The 23,604-nt window shown below is 46.3% G+C and overlaps 1 protein-coding gene across 4 annotated transcripts in view; it reads left to right on the top strand.

Moving 5' to 3' along the window:
* The first annotated feature begins 7,669 nt into the window (after positions 1–7,669).
* Positions 7,670–23,604, top strand: part of METTL9 (methyltransferase like 9) — a 52,332-nt gene continuing 36,397 nt past the window's right edge. The window contains exon 1 of one of the 4 annotated variants that reach the window (XM_047780328.1): positions 7,670–7,723. In XM_047780328.1, coding sequence (XP_047636284.1) covers positions 7,709–7,723 — 15 coding nt within the window. In that variant the 5' untranslated portion in view covers positions 7,670–7,708. Of the gene's footprint in view, positions 7,754–9,727; positions 10,070–23,604 lie in introns of those variants that run through there. The other 3 variants (XM_047780327.1, XM_047780325.1, XM_047780326.1) reach the window with 3 other exon arrangements.

The following is a 23,604-nucleotide window of genomic DNA, read 5'->3' as shown; positions in this document are numbered from 1 at the left end:
GGGATGATAAAGGTGAGGGCTGGATAAATTGATTTGGGGACCAGGGACTGGGGCTGTGTGGTGGGACAGGATAGACTTGAACAGGTACCACAGACATACTGGGAAAGCCTCACTTCCTATACATCGCGTGTTGCAGGCGAGGGAGGTCTGATATCTGTTGGGTGAGGCAAGGCGGGCTAGTCATCATCAGTTCCCCCGGAAGGAATATGACATGGGTAAGTTCATCACTGTTTGAGGTTTTGCTGGTATAGAAACTTAGTATGTTGGTGCACTGAGAATGCAATAATCTCTTAGAGGCACATTAGCATGGGTTAAACTCACAGACCAAGGGGCAGCAGGGGCGGCGGGGGAGAAAAGCTCCAAACCTATTTAGCCCATTCCCCCTCTATATAAGGGATGTGGCGGGTGCGGAATGAGGCACATGGCAATTCCCAATGACATGAATGGATGATGACGTCATGGCTCTTGATAAAGTGGATGCACTCGGCTCCATCCACACAGAGGGACACCTGCAGTACTGAACAGAGAGGACCAGGCTTCGGTCTCCTGGGCTGGGGACAAGAACCGCTGCAGAATCAGCCTGACTTTCCATTTCCTGAGGCTGACACATCTATTCCCACCCTCCACCCCCGGTGAGCTATTAATTCTAAAAATAGTTTATTACCTACCTTCAGTCAATTTGTAGTCAAGTCTTGGCTTAGGGACCTGACTTTTTTTAAAGGTGACTTTGTATCTCTTCATTCTAATCCATTATATGCATGTTTTTAAAAAGTGTGATTTCTAGCAATTTTATTTCCCTATTTCCAGAATTTTTGAGGACAATTTTATGATTGATTCCACGTAGCACCTACCACGTCAAAAAGACCTGACTTAGGAGTTGCCATGGTGGTGCAGAGGAAACGAATCCCTCTAGTATCCATGAGGATGTGGGTTCGATCCCTGGCCTTGCTCAGTGGGTTGGGGATCGGGCATTGCCCTGAGCTGTGGTGTAGGTCACAGATGTGGCTTGGATCCCGCATTGTTGTGGCTGTGGCCAGCAGCTGCAACTCTGATTCGACCCCTAGCCTGGGAACATCCATATTCTGTGATTGCGGCCCTAAAAAGAAAAACAAACAAACAAACAAACAAACAAACAAAAACCCCTGACTTACAGTTGTTTTTCTTGAAACATCCTTAAACATACATATCAAAAATACAATGTATTCCTGGAGTTCCCTGGTGGCTCAAAAGGTTAAGGACCTGGCATTGTCACTGCTGTAGCTTGGGTCACTGCTGTGGTGAGGGTTCCATCCCTGGCTCTGGAACTTCCGCATGCTGTGGGCTTGGCCAAAAACATTATATATATTTAATGTATTCTTGATGCTTGTGTCCAAACAGATATAAGTTCTGTTTTGTTTTTTTGTTTTTTGGTCTTTTTGCCATTTCTAGGGCCGCTCCCTCGGCATATGGAGGTTCCCAGGCTAGGGGTTCAATTGGAGCTGTAGCCGCCAGGCTACACCACAGCTCGAGGCAATACCGGATCCTTAACCCACTGAGCGAGGCCAGGGATCGAGCCCTCAACCTCATGGTTCCTCATCAGATTCGTTTAACCACTGCGCCACAACGGGAACTCCAGATATAAGTTCTGAATTATGTAAAAGATCTAACAAATGTGGAGTTCATGTCTCCATATGAAAGGAAACAAGTGCACATAATTAACCCAAGGCAATCTGTTTAAATTGTAAGATGTCTGGAAAGCCGTAAATGTGCCTCCTGTGTCATTGATAGTATTAGTTAGAAAATGGACCTTTCCTGGAGGGAGAACAACCTACTTTATATTCCCAAATACCAAAATTCACTTTGTAGAGATTCCTTAGCAAAGCTGGCTTTTTCCGCCTGCACCCTCAGGGCTAGGGTGGGAGGCGGGAGAAGGTGGGGTCTGAGTTCTGTTGGCTAAGAGCAAAAGTCTTTGTGGTGGAGGAAAGCCTTCTGGCCTCTGATGCCCACCCCATAAGGTCTAAAACTTTATTTAAAAGCCATGTGCACAGAAAGCTCATGATCTTGGAAATAAAGTTTCTGTTGTAGAAGAGCTTAATAGCTGCTTTCACTGCCTTTTGTTTTTTTTGTTTTTTTTTTTTTTTTTTGCTTTTTAGGGCCGCACCCTCGGCATATGGAGGTTCCCAGGCTACGGGTCCAGTTGGAGTTATTGCTCTGGCCTGCATCACAGCTACAGCAGCATGGGATCTGAGCTGCATCTGCGACCTACACCACAGCTCACGGCAATGCCGGATCCTTCACCCACTGAGCGAGGCCAGAGATTGAACCCACAACCTCATGGTTCCTAGTCAGATTCGTTTCTGCCACGCCACGACAGGAACTCCTGCCTTCACTGTTCACTGTCAATTTTAGGAGAACTATGAGGCAGGGTTCTATCTAAGGTTGTGGTTATCTCATAACCAAATGCTTTTCCTCTGGATTTAATGATTTGTGTATACAGTAAGTTTAAGGAAGGTTCCAGGCTAACCTGTAAAATAAACTCCCATCATTTGTGGCTATTGAAAGATCAATCACAGTTTTCAGAAGGGAGGTAGTTCTCTCTGATTTTCAGGTTGATTGATTGCTCAAGCATTCTCCTTCATAAACATATTCTTCCTCGTTTTCAGACCAGTTTGTGGTTGGGCAAAAATAAAATAGTGGTCTTCTCTCAGGCCAGCAGAGCTGTGGTTCTGTGGTATGTTACACATACCAAGATCCCTTTTGTTTATATATATACGTACATACTTTCTCGACCATAAAATACTTAGATGTTAAGTTTAAAAGCTTTCTTATTGTACCGTGCACTTTTTAATGTATTTAACACAAATCATAAGTTTGAATGTTTTAGAGTCACAAAATAAGAAGGCTTTATAGTTTCAAATTAAGTGTATGAAAACAGAGTGGCATGAGGTTACATGGTGAGCTGGGTGGAGAGGAAGCAATGATTCGAGGACCAAAACCACTTATATGCAGGAGACAGCAATTAAGAGGCCAAGGATAGGGATGTTTTGAAAATATACTTAAAACAAGATGAAAGAAGATCTTTGGGGCTTTGAAAATGCCCTAGGAAGAGAATGAAAACAACGGCCTTCTCTTTTATCAGTGTTCTGACTCAGACCTGCTACTAGAAAGACCTTGCTAAGTTGAAACATACATTAAAAAATGTATTATATTTCAACTAATGTTCCTACATGTGCAAATTTCTTTTAAGGCCCCTAGAAGCAGTTGCATATATGCACAGCCCAAAAGACTCTGAGTGGCACCCCATTTTTTCTCCCACAATTACTGGTGTACCTCTGGCCCAGAGGAACTTGGGCAACTCGGAAGCTCTCAAGCTTAGCAAGGAGATGTCAAGACGAAGGCCACAAAGCCACACTTCCTCAAGGCAGCTTTCCCAGAACTTTCCTGCCCCCCTGTTAAGTCAGGTCTCTCTGCTGTAAGTTCTCCTAACACCGACACTTCTTTTCCAACACTCAGCAGCCTGTAATTATTCATTTTGTGATTACTCGGACACGTCTGCTTACTAAAGGGTAAGCTCTGTGGAGTTCCTGTTGTGGCTCAGCAGGTTAAGAACCTGACAGTGTCTGTGAGGAGGTGGGTTTGATCCCTGACCTCGCTGAGGATCGTGGTCTGAGGATCTGGTGTTGCCGAAAGGTACAGCATAGGTCACACATGGGACCTGGATCCGGTGTTGCCATGGCTGTGGCGTAGGCTGGCAGCTGCAGCTCCAATTTGACCCCTGGCTTGGGAGCTTCCATGTGCCACAGGTGGGGCTGTAAACAGAAAAAAAAAAAAAAATTAAAAAAAAAAAAGAGAGGAAGCTTTATGAGGGCAAGTCATTGTGTTTATGTTGCTTGCCTCTCCGTTTAGGGCAGTGCCTGATGTCGTGTATGTAGGCAATAAATCTTTTACTGTCTGAGTGAAAGTAGCAGTTCTTTGCCTTTCCCACATTCTTCCTGACATCAATTGAAACAGGTGTGAGAGCGCCACGGGAGGGAAGCTCAGGGGTTCAGAAGGTTCTAAGCAGTTGAAGTGCCAGGGCTGGCATAGAGATATGCAAATAAGCCCACTGGGAAGAGGTCTATACATCAGAGGGGGAAAGGCTTTTCTGTTAAGAGGGCAGGCATCCCTGACAAGGGCATACACTTGAGTTTCCTGCCTGATTTTGTGATTCTGGGTTTGAATATTGTACAGTTTTTTTGTTTTGTTTTGTTTTTGTCTTTTTGCCACTTCTTGGGCCGCTCTCGCAGCATATGGAGGTTCCCAGGCTAGGGGTCCAATCGGAGCTGTAGCCACCGGCCTACGCCAGAGCCACAGCAACGCGGGATGCGAGCCGCATCTGTGACCTACACCCGAGCTCACGACAACGCCGGATCATTAACCCACTGAGCAAGGGCAAGGATCGAACCCGAAACCTCACGGTTCCTAGTTGGATTCGTTAACCACTGCGCCACAACAGGAACTCCTGCATAGGTTTGTATTTTAAATTCCTTTTCCTACCCACATCCTGTCTTATTTCAAACTCCCAGGAAGGGGTGTGCAATAGACACATCATGAAGATTATTTTATGGAGGGTGGCTTTGTCACATTAGGAATGAACATCTTTTTTCTCTTTAAATTTTATTCATGTGGAAGCTTCTGGGCCAGGGATCGAATCTGAGCCTCAGATACAGCAACACCAATCATTTAACCCACTGAGCCAGGCCAGGGATCAAACCCAGGGCTCTGCAATGACCCAAGCTGCTGCAGTCGCATTTTTTTTTTTTTTTCAGGGCCACACCCATGGCATATGGAAGTTCCCACGCTAGGGGGCGAATCAGAGCTGTATTTGCCAGCATACACCACAGCCAGAGACATAGCAACGCCATATCTGAGCCACACCTGAGACCTACACCATAGCTCATGGCAACGATAGATCCTTAACCCACTGAGCGAGGCCAGGGATCAAACCCATGTCCTCCTGGATACTAGTTGGATTCATTCCTGCTGAGTCACAACGGGAATTCACTGCAGTCGGATTCTTTTTTTTTTTTTTTTTTTTTTTGCTATTTCTTTGGGCTGCTCCCATGGCATATGGAGGTTCCCAGGCTAGGGGTTGAATCGGAGCTGTAGCCACTGGCCTACGCCAGAGCCACAGCAACGTGGGATCCGAGCCGCATCTACAACCTACACCACAGCTTACGGCAACGCCGGATCGTTAACCCACCGAGCAAGGGCAGGGACCGAACTTGCAACCCCATGGTTCCTAGTCGGATTCGTCAACCACTGCGCCACGACGGGAACTCCTGCAGTCGGATTCTTAACCCACTGCACCACAGCAGGAATTCCTGAGCACCTTGGTTGAATTTTTTTTACAGTTTATGAAGCTTTCAGATTATCTGATTATTGTAAACGTATTGTGAAGTAAGCAGCTCAGAATTACGGCCCCCATATCAGAGATGAGGAAAGGGAGGCTCAGAAGAGGTTGAGTTATCCAAGCTATAGTGAAAACAAGAGCAAATTAACATTTTTGAAAACCTATTATGTGTTGAGGCACTACACTAAGCCCTCTATATTCAGAATATACAATTTGGAGTTTCTGCTGCGGCCAAGAGGATCAGCACTATCTCTGCAGCACTGGATGCAGGCTTGATTCCCAGCCAGGCACAGTGGGTTAAGGAGCCGGTGTTGCCCCAGCTGGAGCATAGGTCCCAACTGTGGCGCCAATCTGATCCCTGGCCCGGGAACTCCACGTGCCCCAGGGCAGCCAAAAATAAAAAAAAAGAAAGTACAATGTAATCCTCACCACATTCTTATGATAATCATAGGTAACCATGATCATTATTTCCACTTTACAGGTGAGAAAACCAAGACCTAGAGAGGTCGAGTTATCTGCCTTGAATTGCAAGACATATACAACCAGGTTTCAAACCCAGGTTGTCTCTTGCAGAGGACAGAGCATAAAGCACTACGCTAATAGTAGCACTGGGAGATCTCCAGTAGAGTACGCGTGTTCTCTGTATTTATTACTATAGGTCTTCTGACTCCTGGCTCTTCTGCTGCTTTGACTTTTTTTTTCCATCGGTTTGCACTTTCACCTTCCAGTAGAGTTAATCAGAGACCACAGGGACGTCATTGCATATGACTGAGGTTGTATCAATCAAGTTCAGATAAAAAACCCCTCACATTGACTAATTTCATTAACAAAGAAAACATGGTTGAAAGTCCTTTTGTGGCACGGCGGGGTTACAGCTCCGGCAGGGCTGCGGCTGTGGTGTAGGCGGCAGCGGGGGCGCGGGTTCAATCTGCGGCCCCGGAGCTTCCGCGTGGCGCAGGTGTGCTCCCTCCCTCCAAACACTGTTGAAGACTTTTACTGATTTTATTCTTCAGAGGTACCCATTGCTTAAGAACCACAGGGCACACCTATTGAGTACACAGGGGAAAACGTGTGAGGCAGGATAATAACTCAGGGAGTCAGTGTAGGAGCATGGGTTTCGGTGCATTCTTTGATATGGCCATGGATTAACATGTGTGGCTTAAGGGCTCCAGGGAGCAACATCCCCTCAGGCCTTGGCTACTATAGGGAGCGGATCTGTGTTACATCCAGGTGGACATTAATCCCTAACCCACTCCTCAACTGATAGAAAAAGAATGAGAGGGGCAGTGACTCTCAGTCTAAGGAAGAGAAGAGCAACCATACAACTTACAGGGTCTTTCCACCTCTAAGACCCCTATGGGACAAGGACTGATACAGGTAACTGGACAAAGCCAATGGTTGAAAACCCTATCTTTCTGGACCCCATGTTGGTAGGACCCCCCCATCTTTAAGGGACCCCATGTTGGTACCCCCCGTCTTTAAGGGATAAAGACCCCTAGAGGACAATGGAGAGGGGGACTCTTCTTCCCTCTCCCAGTCCTGTCCTGGGAGCTGTTTGCTTTCCTGTGAGAAAGACTTTGCTTGCGTGCTGCCTGTGTGTTTGCGAAGGTCATTCTTCGGCTCCATGAACAAGAACCCGGATTCTGGTAACATGTTTCCAGCGTCACGTGGACCTTTCTCTGACACGCCACAAAATATTAAGAAGCATAAAGTCCATGCTTTATGCTTCCTAAGTCCATGAAAACATGTGCTTATATGAGTTCTTCTTAGACCATTATCGCTTCAAAGAGATGACAACAAGCCACACAGACACATTTGGTGTCCTCTACAGATCTAGCTCTCTCTTCCTACAGGTTCTCTTCATCATTGAAAAGAGAACATAAAAAATGCCATCGCTAGTAGCCGATAAGAACAATTACAACAAAAAGCGCCCTACTCTGAGTTCTAGATAGGAAAGTGATCCAGTCAAGATTTGGGTCCTGGGCACAAAGCTGTGACCCAAGCTAGATACCTGAGCCCTTGTCAGGAGGGCAGTAAAGAGCCCAGCACAGAGGGTGTCATTTATGTGTCTTTTGAATATCATTGCATTTCAAAGCCACGTTAGAAAGAATACTGGCTCCTCTTTGGCCTTTCATATTATCTGCGCCTTTCCCCCTCTCCATGATGGATAACTGAAGTTTTAATATACAGTAGTGACATTCTAGCAGATGAAGGAAGGGGCAGTCCCTGAGGGCAATGTGAACTTCTGCTTAGTATATTTACTCTTGCTGTTTTCCTTCCTCCTCATTTGTAATTCAGGAGGCTCTCTGAGAAGAGACAGACAGCAAGGCTTCTTACATGGATCGAAGGACGGTGAGCTGGGATACCAGGTTCTATGAAAAGGTCTGCTATTGACTTTGCTTTGCTCCCTTTACGCAAATCATTTGATCACGCTGTGCTTTGGTTTCCTCCTGTGCTTGCTAAGGGTAAATGACTTGTTCTCGAGGATCTGGGGGTTATTATAAAGCATTTTAAATGTGTGTGATTTACTTTTCCAGACCAGCTGCTCAGGTCGAAAGTGAACACCTGCTCCTTTGAGATGCTAGGCTTGGTGGCAGTCAACTGACCCCCCCCACCCCCAGTTCTGGAGAGGACAGCAGCCATCTAGTTGCTTCTTGTTCATCTGATACATTGTGCAGTCTCTGAGCTGCAGCTCATCAGGCTTACTGTACAGTTAGGGGGTTATCTTTTGATCTCCTTTGTCCACAGAAATATGTTCTTTTATATAGGCATGCTGCTTTTACCTCCTCCCAGGGCCCTCCCTCTAAAAAGATGAAGGCTTTCTTTGGCACAGAGCTGCTTTGACTGTGACATTGATCCCAAGAGACAGTGGAGAGAGGTGACATGGTAAACAAACCGAACTATCTGGGCTTGCTCCTATAGTTCCTTTTTGATGATTTGGGCCAGGACCACCAGGGGTTTGAACTAGATTTAGTAAGGTGCAGGCTCTTGGGGTTTGGCAGGAAGCAGTCAGGGAGTATACTTCAAAGAGAATACAAAGCACCCTCCCCCTTCCCCTGGCCTGCCCTTTTTTTTTTTTTTTTTGGTTTGCTTGTTAGGCAACAAGATGTCCCTTTTAGCCAAAGGTGCCAAGCTGAGTCTCAGAAGCCAATAAAAATGTCTGTGGGTAAGGGACAGTTTTTTCCCTCATCAGTGGATCACCACAGCCACTGTTAAAAGACAATCTCTGAAGTTCACTAATGGAGTTACCAGAAAGGTCTATTGCTTTTGTTTGAACGAAGATAAAGTGTATTTACATGATTTCTAGTGCAGTTAAATTAAAAGCATTTTCTAAACGAACCTAGAAAGGTGTTAAAGCGAGAGGGCCCATGAAATAGGTCACTCACTTGTAGCTTAGGTGGCAGCAGGAAGAACTTCAGACACAGGAACACAGTGTAACCCTTCAGTTTTGAAACGTTGCTAGGTCTTCCCGTGCTATAAATGATCAAAGAAACATCTGGGTAAATATTGCTCCTAAAGCTTAGCTGGCTTTAAGGAGTGTTGGGTCTGACTTCCGTTTGTTAGTTCAAGGAAACAAGCAGCCAGGGACTCTTAATTTGGGGTCTTCGTTCTTGGACAGAGTCATTAACACACCAAAATATTACGTGCAGGTGTCCCAGCTGCAGGAGCTTCCAACAAAGGCAGAGCTTTCGCCGATGCCTCTTAGGAACAGTAGCCAGCAACTTGCCAGGCCTGGGGGACTGGGCGGGGAGGTGGTGAAGGGTTGGAGGTAGCCCTTCCCCTCTAGATGCCCGTCCGCTTGGCAGGGTGGAGATCCTGGGGGTGGGGGCCTGGCTGGTCGGCTCTAAATGTAAATAGGAAGCCACGCAACTGAGCCAGAAATAGTTACGAACTGGCAGTCTCCGTCTCTGGCGAGGACTTGGTCCGAGTGTCTGAATATACGAAAGGGAGGAGGCTCGCCGCCTGGGTCAATCTGCACAACCAGGTGAAAGACCCGCAGGGGGCTGGATGAGGGGCCCAGAGCAAAGACTCAGGGGAGGAAAGGCCAGAAGAACTACGGACACTACCTTGGAGGGATGGGGAGGCCTCAATTACCGCCTTTGGAAACGATCTTCCCTGGCCTAAACATATTAAAACCGTCTCCGCCATTACAAGCCGAGACCAGACGGGAGGCGGGAACGCGCGCCAGGCGGATGCGCGCTCCCTTTGTCCCGCCTCCCGGCCGGACAGCCCATTGGGCGGAGGGAGCGCGCTCCGGAGGTGGCGCGCCGCAGCAGCGCGTACGTGGTCCGTGTGGAAACTGGCGCCCGCGGCGGCGGCGTTCCGCGGGCGGAGAGGAAGGGGGAGGCGGGAAGGCTGCGCACCGCCCGCTCTTCCCCACCCCCGCCCCCCGCCTCGGCCCTAAAAGGGGCTGGATGGGCAAGTTGGGCGCGATGGCTCGAGCCCGGGCAGCGGCAGCTGCGGCTGGAGGCGGCGGCACGTCCTCCTCGCCCCGGCGCCGGCGGTGATCGGAGCGAGCGGCCGCGGCCCCCGATGAGACTGTTCGTGGGCTGGCTGTGCCTGAGCCTGGCGTCCGTGTGGCTGGCGAGGAGGATGTGGACGCTGCGGAGCCCACTCACCCGCTCCCTGTACGTGAACATGACGAGCGGCCCGGGCGGGCCGGCGGCGGCCGCGGGCGGCAGGAAGGACAACCACCAGGTACGCGGCCGAACCCGGGCCCGGCGGGGCGGGGGCGTGGCGGCCGGCCTTCCCGCGCTCCGCCGGGCTATTGTGCCGGGCGTCGCGGCGAAGGGGCCCCCGGGCCTCGCCCCGTCGCCCCAGCGCCCCACAAAGTTTCCCCCGCGTCTTCCCCGCCGGGCGCCGGGTCCAGGCCCAGCGGTGCCTTTTGTTCCGCGGCGCGGCGGACGACGGCCTCCCGGGTCCCTCCCCCGCCCGGGCATGGGCACCCCGGAACCCCACATTGTTCCCGGGTCCCGGGCGGTGATTGCAGGCGCTCGGCCACCTCGGCGTCGGCTCCCCGGAGCGGGACCGAGGAACTTTCGGGCCAGCGCGTGGCGACGGGGACCCACCTGGCACCGGGGCCTGAGATCTAAATGACCGGATCAAACCCATTACCCCGGACAGCCTTCATCACCCCTGAGAATCCAACCGAAAAGCCGGTCCCTCTTTTTGTCTGGTTGAATCTCTGAACGTACAAAGGGTCATAAAGAAATGTAACCGTGCGTCGTGAGCCATTTGACTCTCTGGCTCCTTCGGGTGACATTTTCCCTCTGCCTTTAAAAAAATGCGTTTGACAGGTCGTCGTCACTCCCGTCCTATGGAACCTTCCCTAAGGGAGATCTCCTTTAAACTTGGGTGTTGGTATCTGACTGGCGAGATGCGATAAGAACGAAGATGGTGCGAGCATTTACTAGAAGGGTTTTGTTAAAAGAGAACTGGGCAGGAGTGATTTTTTTTTTTTTTTTTTTGAGAGTTATGGTTGTGGATCGTGGAATGATGCGATGTGGCCGGCTGGGTAGTCTTCATTAGCTTAGGTTTGTGCCACTGAAGCATGTGGAGGTCCTATGTGACCATAATGTCGTTTGCGGTTAACATTTCATTCATTGAAAAGAGGCTTTTGAACTCTGCCAGAGTGTTGGCTTATCATAGCCAACATTTATAGTACATGTTGGTTTCTCAGAGAGCAGTAGCTAATTATTCCCCATCTTGTGTCTCATCATTTTCATAGCTTTCTCGTTTTCCTGTGTTACTTTTCTTAATATGCCAGGTGTTCAGAGAGCAACACCCAGGTTGTTTTGATGTGTTTTCATGAAACTAGAGAATGATCTTAGGAGACAGAGCAATTCATTCAGAAAAATAGTATCTAGTTTTTATGTATTAAATATTTATGGTGGCCCTTTTTCTATTTTTAAAGGAAAACATACTTTTTTTTTCTTCTTTTGTAATCCCACAGCTCTTGTACTTTGTTAGGTAATCACTCCTATGATATTGTTCGGAGTGTCCTTAAAGTTAGTAGGTGATCTTAACTTGTAAAACCACATTCTTGGCTATAGAGTAATTAGTCATTTGTAGAGTTGGGCTATACTGACACTGTAGTTAACCAAAATGTCCCATGTCCATAAGGAACATGGATAATGGTGTAAAATAAAAAATAGAAATGTCATTTCCAACAGTCAATGGACCTAAGGTTCTGGGTAGGATGAAAAGAAGACCTTTCCATTGATATGGAATTACGGTCGAATCTTTTGGCTGTAGGCGTTTATTACAACACTTGTGATTATCTCTATTGCAGTACACCTGATACTTTCAGTGCTCAAAAAAGAAATGGACTTATTTAAAAACTGAGAAACTAAGGAACCTGATTTTTGTGGATCCTAGGTAGAATTATAGCTGTTGACATAGCCTCAGAATATCCTCTTTTGTTTGTTTTTAAAGTTTTATTGAAGTATAGTTGATTTACAGGGTAGTGATAATTTCTACTATACAACAGAATGATTCAGTTATACATATACACACATCCATTCTGTTTCAGATTCTTTTTCCACATAGGTGATCACAGAATATTGGGTAGAGTTCCCTATGCTATACAGCAGGTCCCTGTTGGCCAATCATTCCGTGTACCTCAGTACATGGAATATGTATATGGCATTGGCATGTAATTGGCATATGCCAGTCCCCCACCCCCAGTCCATCCCTCCTTTCCCACTACTTGTCCCCTTTGGTAACCATTAGTTTTTCAAAGTCTGTGACTCTTTCGCAAATAAGTTCATTTGTATCTTTTCGTTTTGTTTTGTTTTGTTTTGTTTTTTAGATTCCTCATATAAGTGATATCATCTGATGTTTGTAGAGGATACTTTGTAATTGTGTATCATTTTAAAACGGAATCTGTCAGCTTCTAAGGAATACTAATACTGCTTGCAGATACCTCATTTACTTCCTTATGCTTCTAAGATACTCAAATGTGTGTATGTTTTAACCAGTTGCACTTCATGACTTGGCAGCTAATTTCTCCAAAGTGAAAACTAATCTGGTGCTTTCTGAATATTGGGAGGTGGTGGGGGACATTGGCCCTTTTCAACCCAGACATTGTTTTGCGTTGATATGTTCACATTATGGCAGTATTGTCCATGAATAAAGATGAGAATGAACAGAAGAAATGTGTATAGGAACCACAGTGAGAGACAATGGAATTGACTGTTCTATCTGCATCATGGATGAGTTGATGGTTTGTTATCAGCTCTGTATTCCTGGATTCTGCTTTGCCTCATCAATTTTGTAGCTTGTGAAAAAACTTAACTCTAACGCTTTCCCCCTTCAAATTAGTAGTTTATACAAGGTCTGCTGGTGTTCATCTGGCTGTGTGGTTTCCATAGCTAGCCACATCTGGTGCTTTTGGAGCTGCATGAAAGTAGGGTTATGGTTTTGATTGAACCATACTTAGCATGAGGTTTTCTTATGGTTATTTGATTAAGAAATTATGGTGGTGGATTCTGTGCTTAAAAAGAGAGCTCTCGGGCCCTGTTTATTCATTAAAAATAGCTATTTAGTTACAATAGCCTGGAGAGGCAAGGCTCCTTTGAGCTAAAGCAACTTTAAAACTATAGTCTGCAGCACCATTTTAATAACTTGGTTTGGTATGCCAGTTTCAAAGCTAGGATTATGTTTCACTTTGGGAAAGGGGGAAGCAAGGAAGGGCTTCTCTCAGAGCAGGGATATGGCTTGCATGTTAAATTGAGCTCACACGCTCTTTTTTGCACAGACTGTGAGATAAGAATAGTTTTATACTTTATTTATTTACTTATTTATTTTTTAGGGCTGCTCCCGCAGCATATGGAAGTTCCCAGGCTAGGGGTCGAATCGGAGCTGTTGCTGCCAACCTACACCATAGCCACAGCAATGCGGGATCCGAGCTGCATCTGCGACCTACACCACAGCTCACGGCAATGCCAGATCCTTAACCCACCGAGCAAGGCCAGGGATCGAACCCACAACCTCATGGTTCCTAGTCGGATTCGCTAACCACTGGGCAACAGCGGGAACTCCAGTTTTATACTTTTAAATAGTTGCAAAAATATTTCGTACCATGTGAAAATTTCTCATATGAAATTCAAGTATTAGTATCCACAAATAAAGTTTTGTTGAACAGCCACCAAATTTGTTTATTTATTATCTGTGAGGGCCTTCAGTTTCAATGGCAGAGTTGCAGAGTTGCTGCTTTATGACCTGCAAGCCTAGAATATTTACTGTCTGGCTCTTTACAGGAAAAAAAAAAAAAAGAGTTTTCTCCAAAGAAAATTTCCAGCTTCTTTAATCAGCATCACATTCTTAATCACAGATTGCAAGGTGGGTAGTTTGACTTACTGGGCAGAAATAGAGCCAGGCAGTGAGAAACTAGATTTGTGGCTTTTCAATATTGGTGGACCTGGAATTTACAAAGCAAATGCTAACAACAAAAACTTTGCATCCAGTGTTTTTGAGGTGTCGAACCTAGTACTTAAAGTTTAATGCAACTATTAAAGAGCTATTGAAACTTGAAAGGACTCTTAGGCCACACTAACTAGGTTCTTGGTATTGACAGTCTTTCAACACCTTCTCAGTTGATGGACTGAAAAAAAGAATTGTTTTGGGAACTCCCTGGAACCAGGCCAGGGCTATTTCTCCAGCAGACATACTGCACTTTTTTTTTTTTTTTAAAGCACAGATAGCATTCAGTATCTGGAATTAATAAGGTGTATCCTAAGCTTGTAGTTATGTGTATATCTGACTTTTTTTTTTTTTTTCCACCTTCCATTTAAACGCAGAACTGTGCTTTGCCACAAGCAATGATGGATTTAAGGTAGACGTGAACTGCTTTGGATTTTTTCCCCCCCAATGAAAAAATACTTGGACATCACAGCCCAAGGTCAAAGGTTGTGCCAAAGGCGATTCCGTCTCCTGCCCCTTCCTCCCCTTTGCCCTTGAGCAGGTGTCCTCAAGTCAGGCATGAGTTAACAGTGCTCTGAGCCATCAGCCAGCTAGCCAGACAGACCCTGATGGGCAGGTTCATGTCCTCCTCTGAACTGCCGGGGAGAGTCTGGAGTCTGGAGGCCTTCGCAGCTGAATACCAAAGAGATTTTGAGCAAGGGTTTCTTTCCTTCCTTAACAACCTGTGTTGAAACCCCACCCACGTGTTTATTTCAGTTTTACGGAACTCGGGGATGCGCTCTTCTTCTGGGTATACCAGAGGCTTTATGTTCCCTCCGAAGGTGCCCTAGGGGACCCTGGTACTTCCAGTACGAGACCATTGTTTAGATTCTCCGAAGCCCTGTGAAAATCTCAGAATTCTAAAACACTCACAATGAGTACTTGAAATGAAGATTGTCAGTAATTTATCCATTACCTCAGAGCCGAAGCAATTTAATCTAATCTGTATAAGCCGCTTCCCTGCGTGGAGGTGAGGGTGCCTCGTTACCCTGCATGTCGAAGTCGCACATGAAGAGGGTGTTGGTTTGGGTTTGTATCCTTTGTAGGAAAAGAATGCATGGTTTGTATATTTACTCCTCTGCTCTGCTTATTCAGAGGAAGGTGTCAGTGATTAAATGTCTGGACTGCAATGATAGCCTCGGAGAACTTAGAATGTGATTTTTGAATTCTTAGCTGTCAAGGTCAGTGTTGCCGGGCTTGGTCGCACCAGCCCCTGTAGTTGAAAAGATTCTGCTGGAGGCTGTCAGCAGAGCTGTTTTTAGTGGTATCGAAGGCCTCAGGTCTTTGGTGACTCATTTCTTTTGAGAATGTCTGGCTGCCTAGATTGAGTGTGTGGGGGGGTTGCTTTGAACTTCAGTTCTCGACTGGCTCTTGTGGACCTTGGACAGGAAGAGAAAGAAAATCAAATTATCGTTTCTATTATGTGTCAGGTGCTTTAAATCTCTTGTCCTCTCTAAACCTTATAACAACTCTTTGAGGTGGTACCTTTCCGTTTTACAGACAAGATTGAGGCTAAGAGAGATGAAACTTGCTCAGGAGCACAGTCAATAGACGGCAGAGTTGGATTTTGAACGCCGCTCTGTCCGGTTTGAAGGCCCAGGCTTTTCCCACTGTTTCAGGGTATCTCTCCTAGGAATCCTCGGGTTGTCTGAGGGGTGGTGAAAGTAGATTGCCTTCTTAAGAGCAGACTGCCCCCGCTCTAGTGGAGCTCTGTCTAGACATGGAATGTATGTAGCCGTGTGCAGAAACACAAGTTGTTTTTGCAGTTTGTGAGTTAGATAAAGATGGGACAAGGGCTCCAAGTGCTGGCCTTCCTCCCATTTGTGCATGCTTTGGTCCAGTTTCACCTTGTGGGGCGGGAGGGAATCCTTACCTCTGGTTGTCGTTCTTGTGACATTGACCACTTCTCAGCCACCCGCTAGATGTCCTCCGATTCACTTCTGTTTGACACTACCCGGGGTTACTGTTAGCCTGGAGAGGTAAGGACTCCCTCCTACAAGACTGCCCTCACGTCACATGCCAGCTAGTGCAACTTGAGGGTTTCCAGTCCCCTCATGCTTCTGTCTCGCTTGGTTATAAAATTGGGGGTTCCCCCTCAGTCACCTTAGGTAACTTGCTGGAACGACTCACAGAGCTTAGGAAAACACTTCACTTATGCTTATGGTTTATTTTTTTATTTTTATTTTTTTCTCTTGTTAAGACTACACCTGCGGCATAAGGAAGTTTCCAGCCTAGGGGTTAAATTGGAGCTGTAGCCGCAGGCCTGAGCCACAGGCACCGCAACGCTGGATCCTTAACCCACTGAGCAGGGCTGGGGATCGGATCTGTGTCCTCGTGAATACTAGTCAGATTCATTTCTGCTGAGCCAGGACGGGAACTCTGCTTATGGTTTATTATAAAGGACACAACTCAGGAACAGCCGAATGGAAGAGAGGCATAGGGCAAGGTGTCCTGTGGGGGGAGAGGGTGGCACACCGCTCCTGTGCCCTGTCCAGGTCAGCCACCCTCCCAGCACGTGAGTGTGATCAGCCACCTGGAAGCACTTGGAACCCTGTCTTTTAGGGGTTTTTGGAGGTTTCATTACTGAGGTGTGGGTGATAAAATCTTTGGCCATTGGTGGTGACTGACCTCAATCTTGAGCTTTGCTCTCCTCCCTGGATGTCAGAGGTGGGGCTGAAAGTTCCACCCTGCCCTCCTGGTCATCTCTTGAGCATTCAAAAGGCACTTGTATCACTCTGGAGTTTCCCCAAGGGTTTGAGGAGCTTTATCCTGGGAACTGGGGATAAAGACCAAATATTTATTTTTTGTTATATACCACATTACCTAAAGTCAGGAAGTTGGGGGTTTTTTTGTTTTTGTTTTTGTTTTTTTCTGTCTTTTTGCTATTTCTAGGGCTGCTCTCAAAGCATATGGAGATTCCCAGGCCAGGGGTCTCATCCGAGCTGTAGCCACCAGCCTACGCCAGAGCCACCGCAACTCGGGATCCAAGCCTCGTCTGCGACCTACACCACAGGTCACAGCAACACTGGGTCCTTAGCCCACTGAGTGAGGCCAGGGATCGAACCCACAACCTCATGGTTCCTAGTCAGATTCGTTAACCACTGAGCCATGACGGGAACCCCAGAAAGTTGGTTTTTTAAAGTAACTTTCTAATTTGAACTCTACTGATGCGCTCAAGGCCTTTGTATTTTGGAAGAGAAGACTGTAACATCACTTACCATATGTTTGACAGTTGAGGAAAACTCACAAAATAATTTCAGAAAAACTTTTACCTGTATCTCTCAGTCTGATAAGCAAACATATAGGGGAAATTGCATTTCTACCTTATTTATTTATTTGTTTTTTCATCTTTTTTAGGGCCACACCTGTGGCATATGGAAATTCCTAGGCTAGGGATTGAATAGGAGCTATAGCTGCTGGCCTCCTATGGCGCAGGCGCAGCAACGTGAGATCCGAGATCCGAGCTTCCTCTGCAACCTACACCACAGCTCACAGCAATGCCGGATCCCCACACACTGCACAAGGCCAGGGATCAAACCCGCATCCTCATGGATACTAGTCAGATTCATTTCTGCTGAGCCATGACGGGAATTCCTGCATTTCTACTTTAAAGGAATGATTCTTCAAAGTTATGTAAAGATTAGGCGATTTCGTGGGCTTAATGAAAGCTTGAAGACATGACCTTATACCTGGTTGTTTTGATTAGCTAATACTGTCAAATACAGATTCCAAAACTCATGTCTTTCTGATTTGGCTGTTTATCACTTGGCTACTTATTAGTCTCTTTAGTCTTTTTGCAAGTAAGGAGAACATTGATTTTTTTTTTACTGTGACATCTTTTAGGAGACGTTATGTTTAGTTATCACATCCTATTTCACACTTAGCCTCAGCCGATGACGGCATGGCATGACTCTGGCTTGATTAGACTTTGTTTTTTAAAGATTCCCTTACATAGATTGAACAAAATTCAAGCGAGCTTTCAAGGAAGATGCTAATGAGATGCTCTTTCAGACACCATGGTCCCCAGCTGAGGAGTCCAGCCCTGCCGTGGGGCTAGCACACAGCCCTTCCAGTGTGAACAGGCCTAATACCTTGTTCTTGCCTGCACATCTTTGTAGCCTGTGAGGAGTACAGGTTCAAAGAACTGGTTGCTTAAATGTTCTGGGGGAAGCCTGCAGATAGGCCACTTAGTGGGAACTCATTACAGCTTTGCGTTTAAGCTGATTGTCTAGAGAGAGGTACCTCCAGGCAGACTGCCAGATGGTTGCAGGGGCTCTGTCACTGATTTTCTGTTAATACCTTAAGGGCAAGGTGACTACTTTTTTTTTCTTTTTTTCTTTTTGGCTGTGCCTGTGGCATATGGAAGCCACTGTAGTGACACCATCAGGTCCTTAACTCACTACCCCATAAGAAAATTCCAGGTGACTGCTTGTTTAAGGCTCTGAAGGTCCTGGCCAAGATACGATGGCATTACTTCCTTCTCTTGGTTTCTGATTTCTTTTTTCCTCTTCTAGAATATGAGTTCTCAGAGGCCAATGGGTCCATCTTTTTTTTTTTTTTTTTTTTTAGGGCCACACTCATGGCATATAGAGGTTCCCAGGCTAGGAGTCAAGTCAGAGCTATATCTGTTGGCCTCTGCCAGAGCCACACCAGATCCGAGCCATGTCTGCGATCTACACCACAGCTTATGGCAATGCTGGATCCTTAACCCACTGAGCAAGGCCAGGGAACGAACCTTTGTCCTCACGGATGCTAGTCGGATTCATTTCCACTGAGCCATGATGGCAACTCCCAATGAGTCCATCTTTAATTTTCCCTAGACCATTGTTGAGCTGGGATGGTTAAGAAACGCTGATGAAATTTTCTGGGTAAGGGCACGTAGGGATTCTTAAGCAGTGGCAGTTTCGAACCCCTGGAGACATTTGGCGGAGTCTGAGACATTTTGGGTTGTCACAACTTGGGGTGGGGAAGTGCTATTGGCATCTGATGAGTTGTGACTTGGGATGCTGCTAAACATCTTACAGTACATGGGGCAGCCCCAGTGGCAAGGATTATCTGGCTCCAAATGTCAGCAGTGCTGAGGTTGAGAAACCTGGCCTATGATAATTTAGTTACTATCTAGATCAGATTATCTTTAGACATATTTAGTCTAGTGTAATTGGGCAGAATAGTCCTGCTCTCTTTTCTAAAAGCGAATCTTAGAATAAAGCAGAGAGAAGCATTTTTTTTTTTTTTTTTTAGGGCTGCACCTGTGGCACATGGAGGTTCCCAGGCTAGGAGTCGAATCGGAGCTGCACCTGCCGGCCTACACCACAGCCTCAACAATGCCAGATGCTAGCCACGACTGCAGCTTACCCCAAAGTTCTCGGCAACGCCAGATCCTCAATCCACTGAGCGAGGCCAGGGGTCGAACCCACATCCTCATGGATACCAGTCGGGTTTGTTAACCACTGAGCCATGATGGGAACTCCAGATGAACATTTATTTTGAACATTGTATTTGTGCCGGTCAGTCATTGTCCCTAACCTTTTATGGAGCTTTCTGTCTGCCTGGGAAGATAGACACTGACCATGCAGTTATATACAGATATGCAGCTCAGTGGTCATAACTCTTATCACGGAGACTTGGGGGATGTGAGAGAGCATTAGAACAGGGGATCCGTCCTCGTCTGGAAGTTCAAGGGAAACATACCTGAAGACATACTGAGGCTTAGGTTGCATTAACCAGAGGGAGCAGGTTGGGGTGGTGGGAAATGCAGGGGATGAGTAAAGATCATGTGAAAACTGCCTCGGGAAAGAAGCCTTCCAGAAAAAGAAAGCAGGGTACAGCATTGGGACATAGTGAGTGGCTGGGTACTATGGGTTGGTAGGGGGTGTCATGAGTTCACAAGCCATATAGGCCTTATAAGCCACGTTAGGTATTTTGGATATTAATCTTCATAAGACTTCTGTGAAGCAGAGTAGTGACATGATTAGTTTTGCATTTAAAATTTTGCTTTTTGGAGTTCCCATAGTGGCTCAGTGGTTAACGAATCTGACTAGGAACCATGAGGTTGCGGGTTCAAGCCCTGGCCTTACTCAGTGGGTTAAGGATCCGGCATTGCCATGAGCTGTGGTGTAGGTCGCAGACGCAGCTCGGATCCTGTGTTGCCGTGGCTCTGGCATAGACTGGCGGCTACAGCTCTGAATGGACCCCTAGCCTGGGAACCTCCATATGCCCTGGGAGTGGCCCTAGAAAAAAGCAAAAAAAAAGACAAAAAAAATCTTGCTTTTTATTTTTTATTTTTTTTTGTATTTTTAGGGTATGAGATTCCCAGGCTAGGGGTCAAATTGGAGCTGTAGTCACTGGCGTACATCACAGCCACAGCAACGCCCGATCCGAGATCTGAGCCACGTCTGCGACCTACCCCACAGTTCACGGCAATGCCAGGATCCTCAACTCACTGAGTGAGGCCAGGGATCAAACCTGTGTCCCCAGTGGATACTAGTCAGATTCGTTTCCACTGAGCCATGAGGGGAACTTCCTAAAGATTTGCATTTTGACAGTGGTTTGCCTGGTCACTTAAATTTTCAAACCATTTTAAATTTCTGGAAGACCAAAAATGCCCACCTGCATTAGATGTATATGCATGTCTTAAAAAAAATAAGAGCTTTGTCAAGATATGCTTCGTGACCATGAAATTCCTCTTTTTAAAGTGTACAATTCAGTGGTTGTTAGTATATTCATGAAGTTGTACATCCATCACCACTCTCTAATTTTAGAACGGTTCCATCACTTGGTAAAGAAACCCCATATTCCGTTGTAGACCCTCCCCAGTGCGTGCCTCCTCTCCCTAAACCCTTGGCAACCACAATCTACCTTCTGTCTTTGGATCTGTCTCTTCTGGACAATTCATGTGAATAAAATCATGTAATTTGTGGCCTTTCGCGACTGGCATATTTCACTTCATGTCATATTCAGAGTTCCTTCATGTCCTCTCATGAATCAGTACCTCATTCCTTTCTATGGTTGAATAGTGTTCTGTAGAATGGACCAGTCCCCTCTCGTTTATCCATTCATCACTCCCCCTCTCGTTTATCCATTCATCACTCGATGGACGTTGGAGTTGTTTCTACTTTTTGGTAGTTATGAATCATGCTGCTATGGCATCGATATTTGTATCCCACAAATGGGCAGGACGAACCTAAATTTCACCCTTTTATTTTTTTATTTTTTATTTTTTGTCTTTTTGTCATTTCTTGGGCCGCTTCCGCAGCATATGGAGGTTCCCAGGCTAGGGGTCGAATCGGAGCTGTAGCCACCGGCCGACACCACAGCCACAGCGACTCGGGATCCGAGCCGCGTACGCAATGCCAGAGCAAGGCCAGGGATCGAACCCGCAACCTCGTGGTTCTTAGTCGGATTCGTTAACCACTGAGCCACAACGGGAACTCCTCACCCTTTTATCTTTAAAGAGAAGGGCTTGGCTCCTTTTTATTCTGTAGCACATTCTGTCCAGTAAGCATTTTCTTTTCTGCAAGATTTGTGCGGCAGTAAAGGTTCAACCGCATGTGTTAACGTTGATGAATTGAGAGAAATGCTGTTAAAAACTTGAGTTTCCCGTTTGGCCCTTGCAAGCATTATGTGCAGTTAATGGTGCCAGTTCTTGCTTAGTCCTGGAAGTCAGGGTCCGTTATTGTTCTCTTGGTCCATTTACAAGTGGATGCCAAGGAATTCTTAGCTCCTCTGTTCCACTTGAATGCCTTCTTGTCCACATTAATAGAATGTACCTGATTGCCTATTACCAAGGTAATGGCTTTCATCTTGATTAGTCATTTCAGAGGATTTGAAAAAAAAAAAAAAGTAGAATGGTCTTAGTATTACAGAGTTCAGAATGTGAACCAGTAGGTCAGGACTGTAATAAAAAATGGTCTATGACCTGCACTGGGGCATAACTTCAGGCACAATGAGTATTAAGCGTTAGTTAATGATTAAAGCCTGAACATTTTCAGACCAAGGAAAAAAAGTGTAGGCCGTGCATTACGAAGCTTTATAACTTGTCAAGTAGAGTGGGAAAAATAAAAATAGCGTCATGTTCAAGCAGTTTTGGTAACAATGTTTGATGGCCAAATAACACAAATCAGTCAACAACTGGAAAGATTTGGTTTATCTACTTAGGGCACAGATTTGTAAAAAGCTTATTAGTTCGTCTTTGTCATTTTATTGTATTTATTTATTTATTTTGCTTTTTTGCTTTTTTGGGCTGCCCCCCCTCCCCGGCACATGGAGGTTCCCAGGCTACTTTGACCCCGACGCCCCAGCCACAGCAACGCAGGATCTGAGCCACATTTGCAGCCTACACCACGGCTCGTGGCAACACCAGATCCTTATCCGTAACCCTCTGAGCGAGGCCAGGGATCTGAACCTGCATCCTCATGAATGCTAGTCAGATTTGTTTACCACTGAGCCACACCGGGAACTCCAGTCTTTGAAATTTTAAAGCACTTGTTTGCTTCTTTGTATTGGTTTATAACTGGTTCCTTTCAGTGTTAGTGTCAGGAATGTTGCTCAAGATTTCATTCAGTATTAGGCAAGCTTAGGATGACTGTAAAATGGTGCAAGCAGTTACAGGACACCTCCTGCTGATGAATGGGCATTTTTTTTTTTTTTTGGTCTTTTCTAGGGCCGCTCCCGCGGCATATGGAGGTTCCCACAGTAGGGGTCGAATCGGAGCTGTAGCCACTGGCCTACACCAGAGCCACAGCAATACGGGATCCAAGACGAGTCTGCGACCCACACCACAGCTCACGGCAACGCCAGATCGTTAACCCACTGAGCGAGGCCAGGGATTAAACCCGCAACCTCACAGTTCCTAGTCAGATTCGTTAACCACTCTGCCACAATGGGAACTCCGAATGGGCGTATTTTTCAGGGGAAGCAGATTACTTTTGGCTCCTTATTAGGAGAAATAGATTACTTCTTAGCAGATAATGGATTCATAGTAACTGGTCTACAGTTTTCATCGTGGTCCTTAATGGCTTTACTTTACTTCATTAGGGCATATTAGAGGACTTGATCTCATTGCTATTATTGTTATAGGAGTCTCTTTTCTTTTTTTTTTCTTTTTTTTTTGTCCCTTTAAGGCCGCACACCCGGTGTATAGAGGTTCCCAGGCTAGGGGTTGAATCAGAGCTGTAGCCACTGGCTGACACCACTGCCACAGCAAAGCCAGATCCGAGCTGCGTCTGTGACCTACATCACAGCTCATGGCAACTTAACCCACTGCTCGAGGCCAGGGATTGAACCTGCGTCCTCATGGATGCTAGTCAGATTTGTTTCCGCTGAGCCACGACGGGAACTCCTGTGATAGGAGTCTCTTGTGTGTCTGGTCCATATTGAGGATTTGCCTGCATTATCTTGTTTAATCTTCTCCATAACCCATCAGGATGGATAGTGACATCTCTAGTGTACAGATGAATTTACAGAAGCTGAGAGATTATGTGAGCTTACATAACAGGAGTGGCTGATCCGGGACTTGGTGATGGGCTGACTTTAAAGCTGCTGTGCTCTGCAGTCGGCTCCCCCGTCTCTGGTGAACTCAGAATGAAAATGAGAATCATTTATTATGCAAGATTACATATACTTCATCCACAGTTGAGGTTCTTTTTTTTTTCCTTCGTTATTGGGCTGAACTCGCAGCATATGGAGGTTCCTAGGCTAGGGCTCCAATTGGAGCTACGGCTGCCAGCCTCCACCACAGCCACTTCAGTTCAGAGTCACGTCTGCAACCT

The sequence above is a fragment of the Phacochoerus africanus genome, chromosome 5 (genome assembly GCF_016906955.1).
Source record: "Phacochoerus africanus isolate WHEZ1 chromosome 5, ROS_Pafr_v1, whole genome shotgun sequence".
Classification (NCBI taxonomy): Eukaryota; Metazoa; Chordata; class Mammalia; order Artiodactyla; family Suidae; genus Phacochoerus; species Phacochoerus africanus.
Note: the sequence above shows the minus strand (reverse complement) of the source record. Positions and strands in the feature narration are given on the sequence as shown.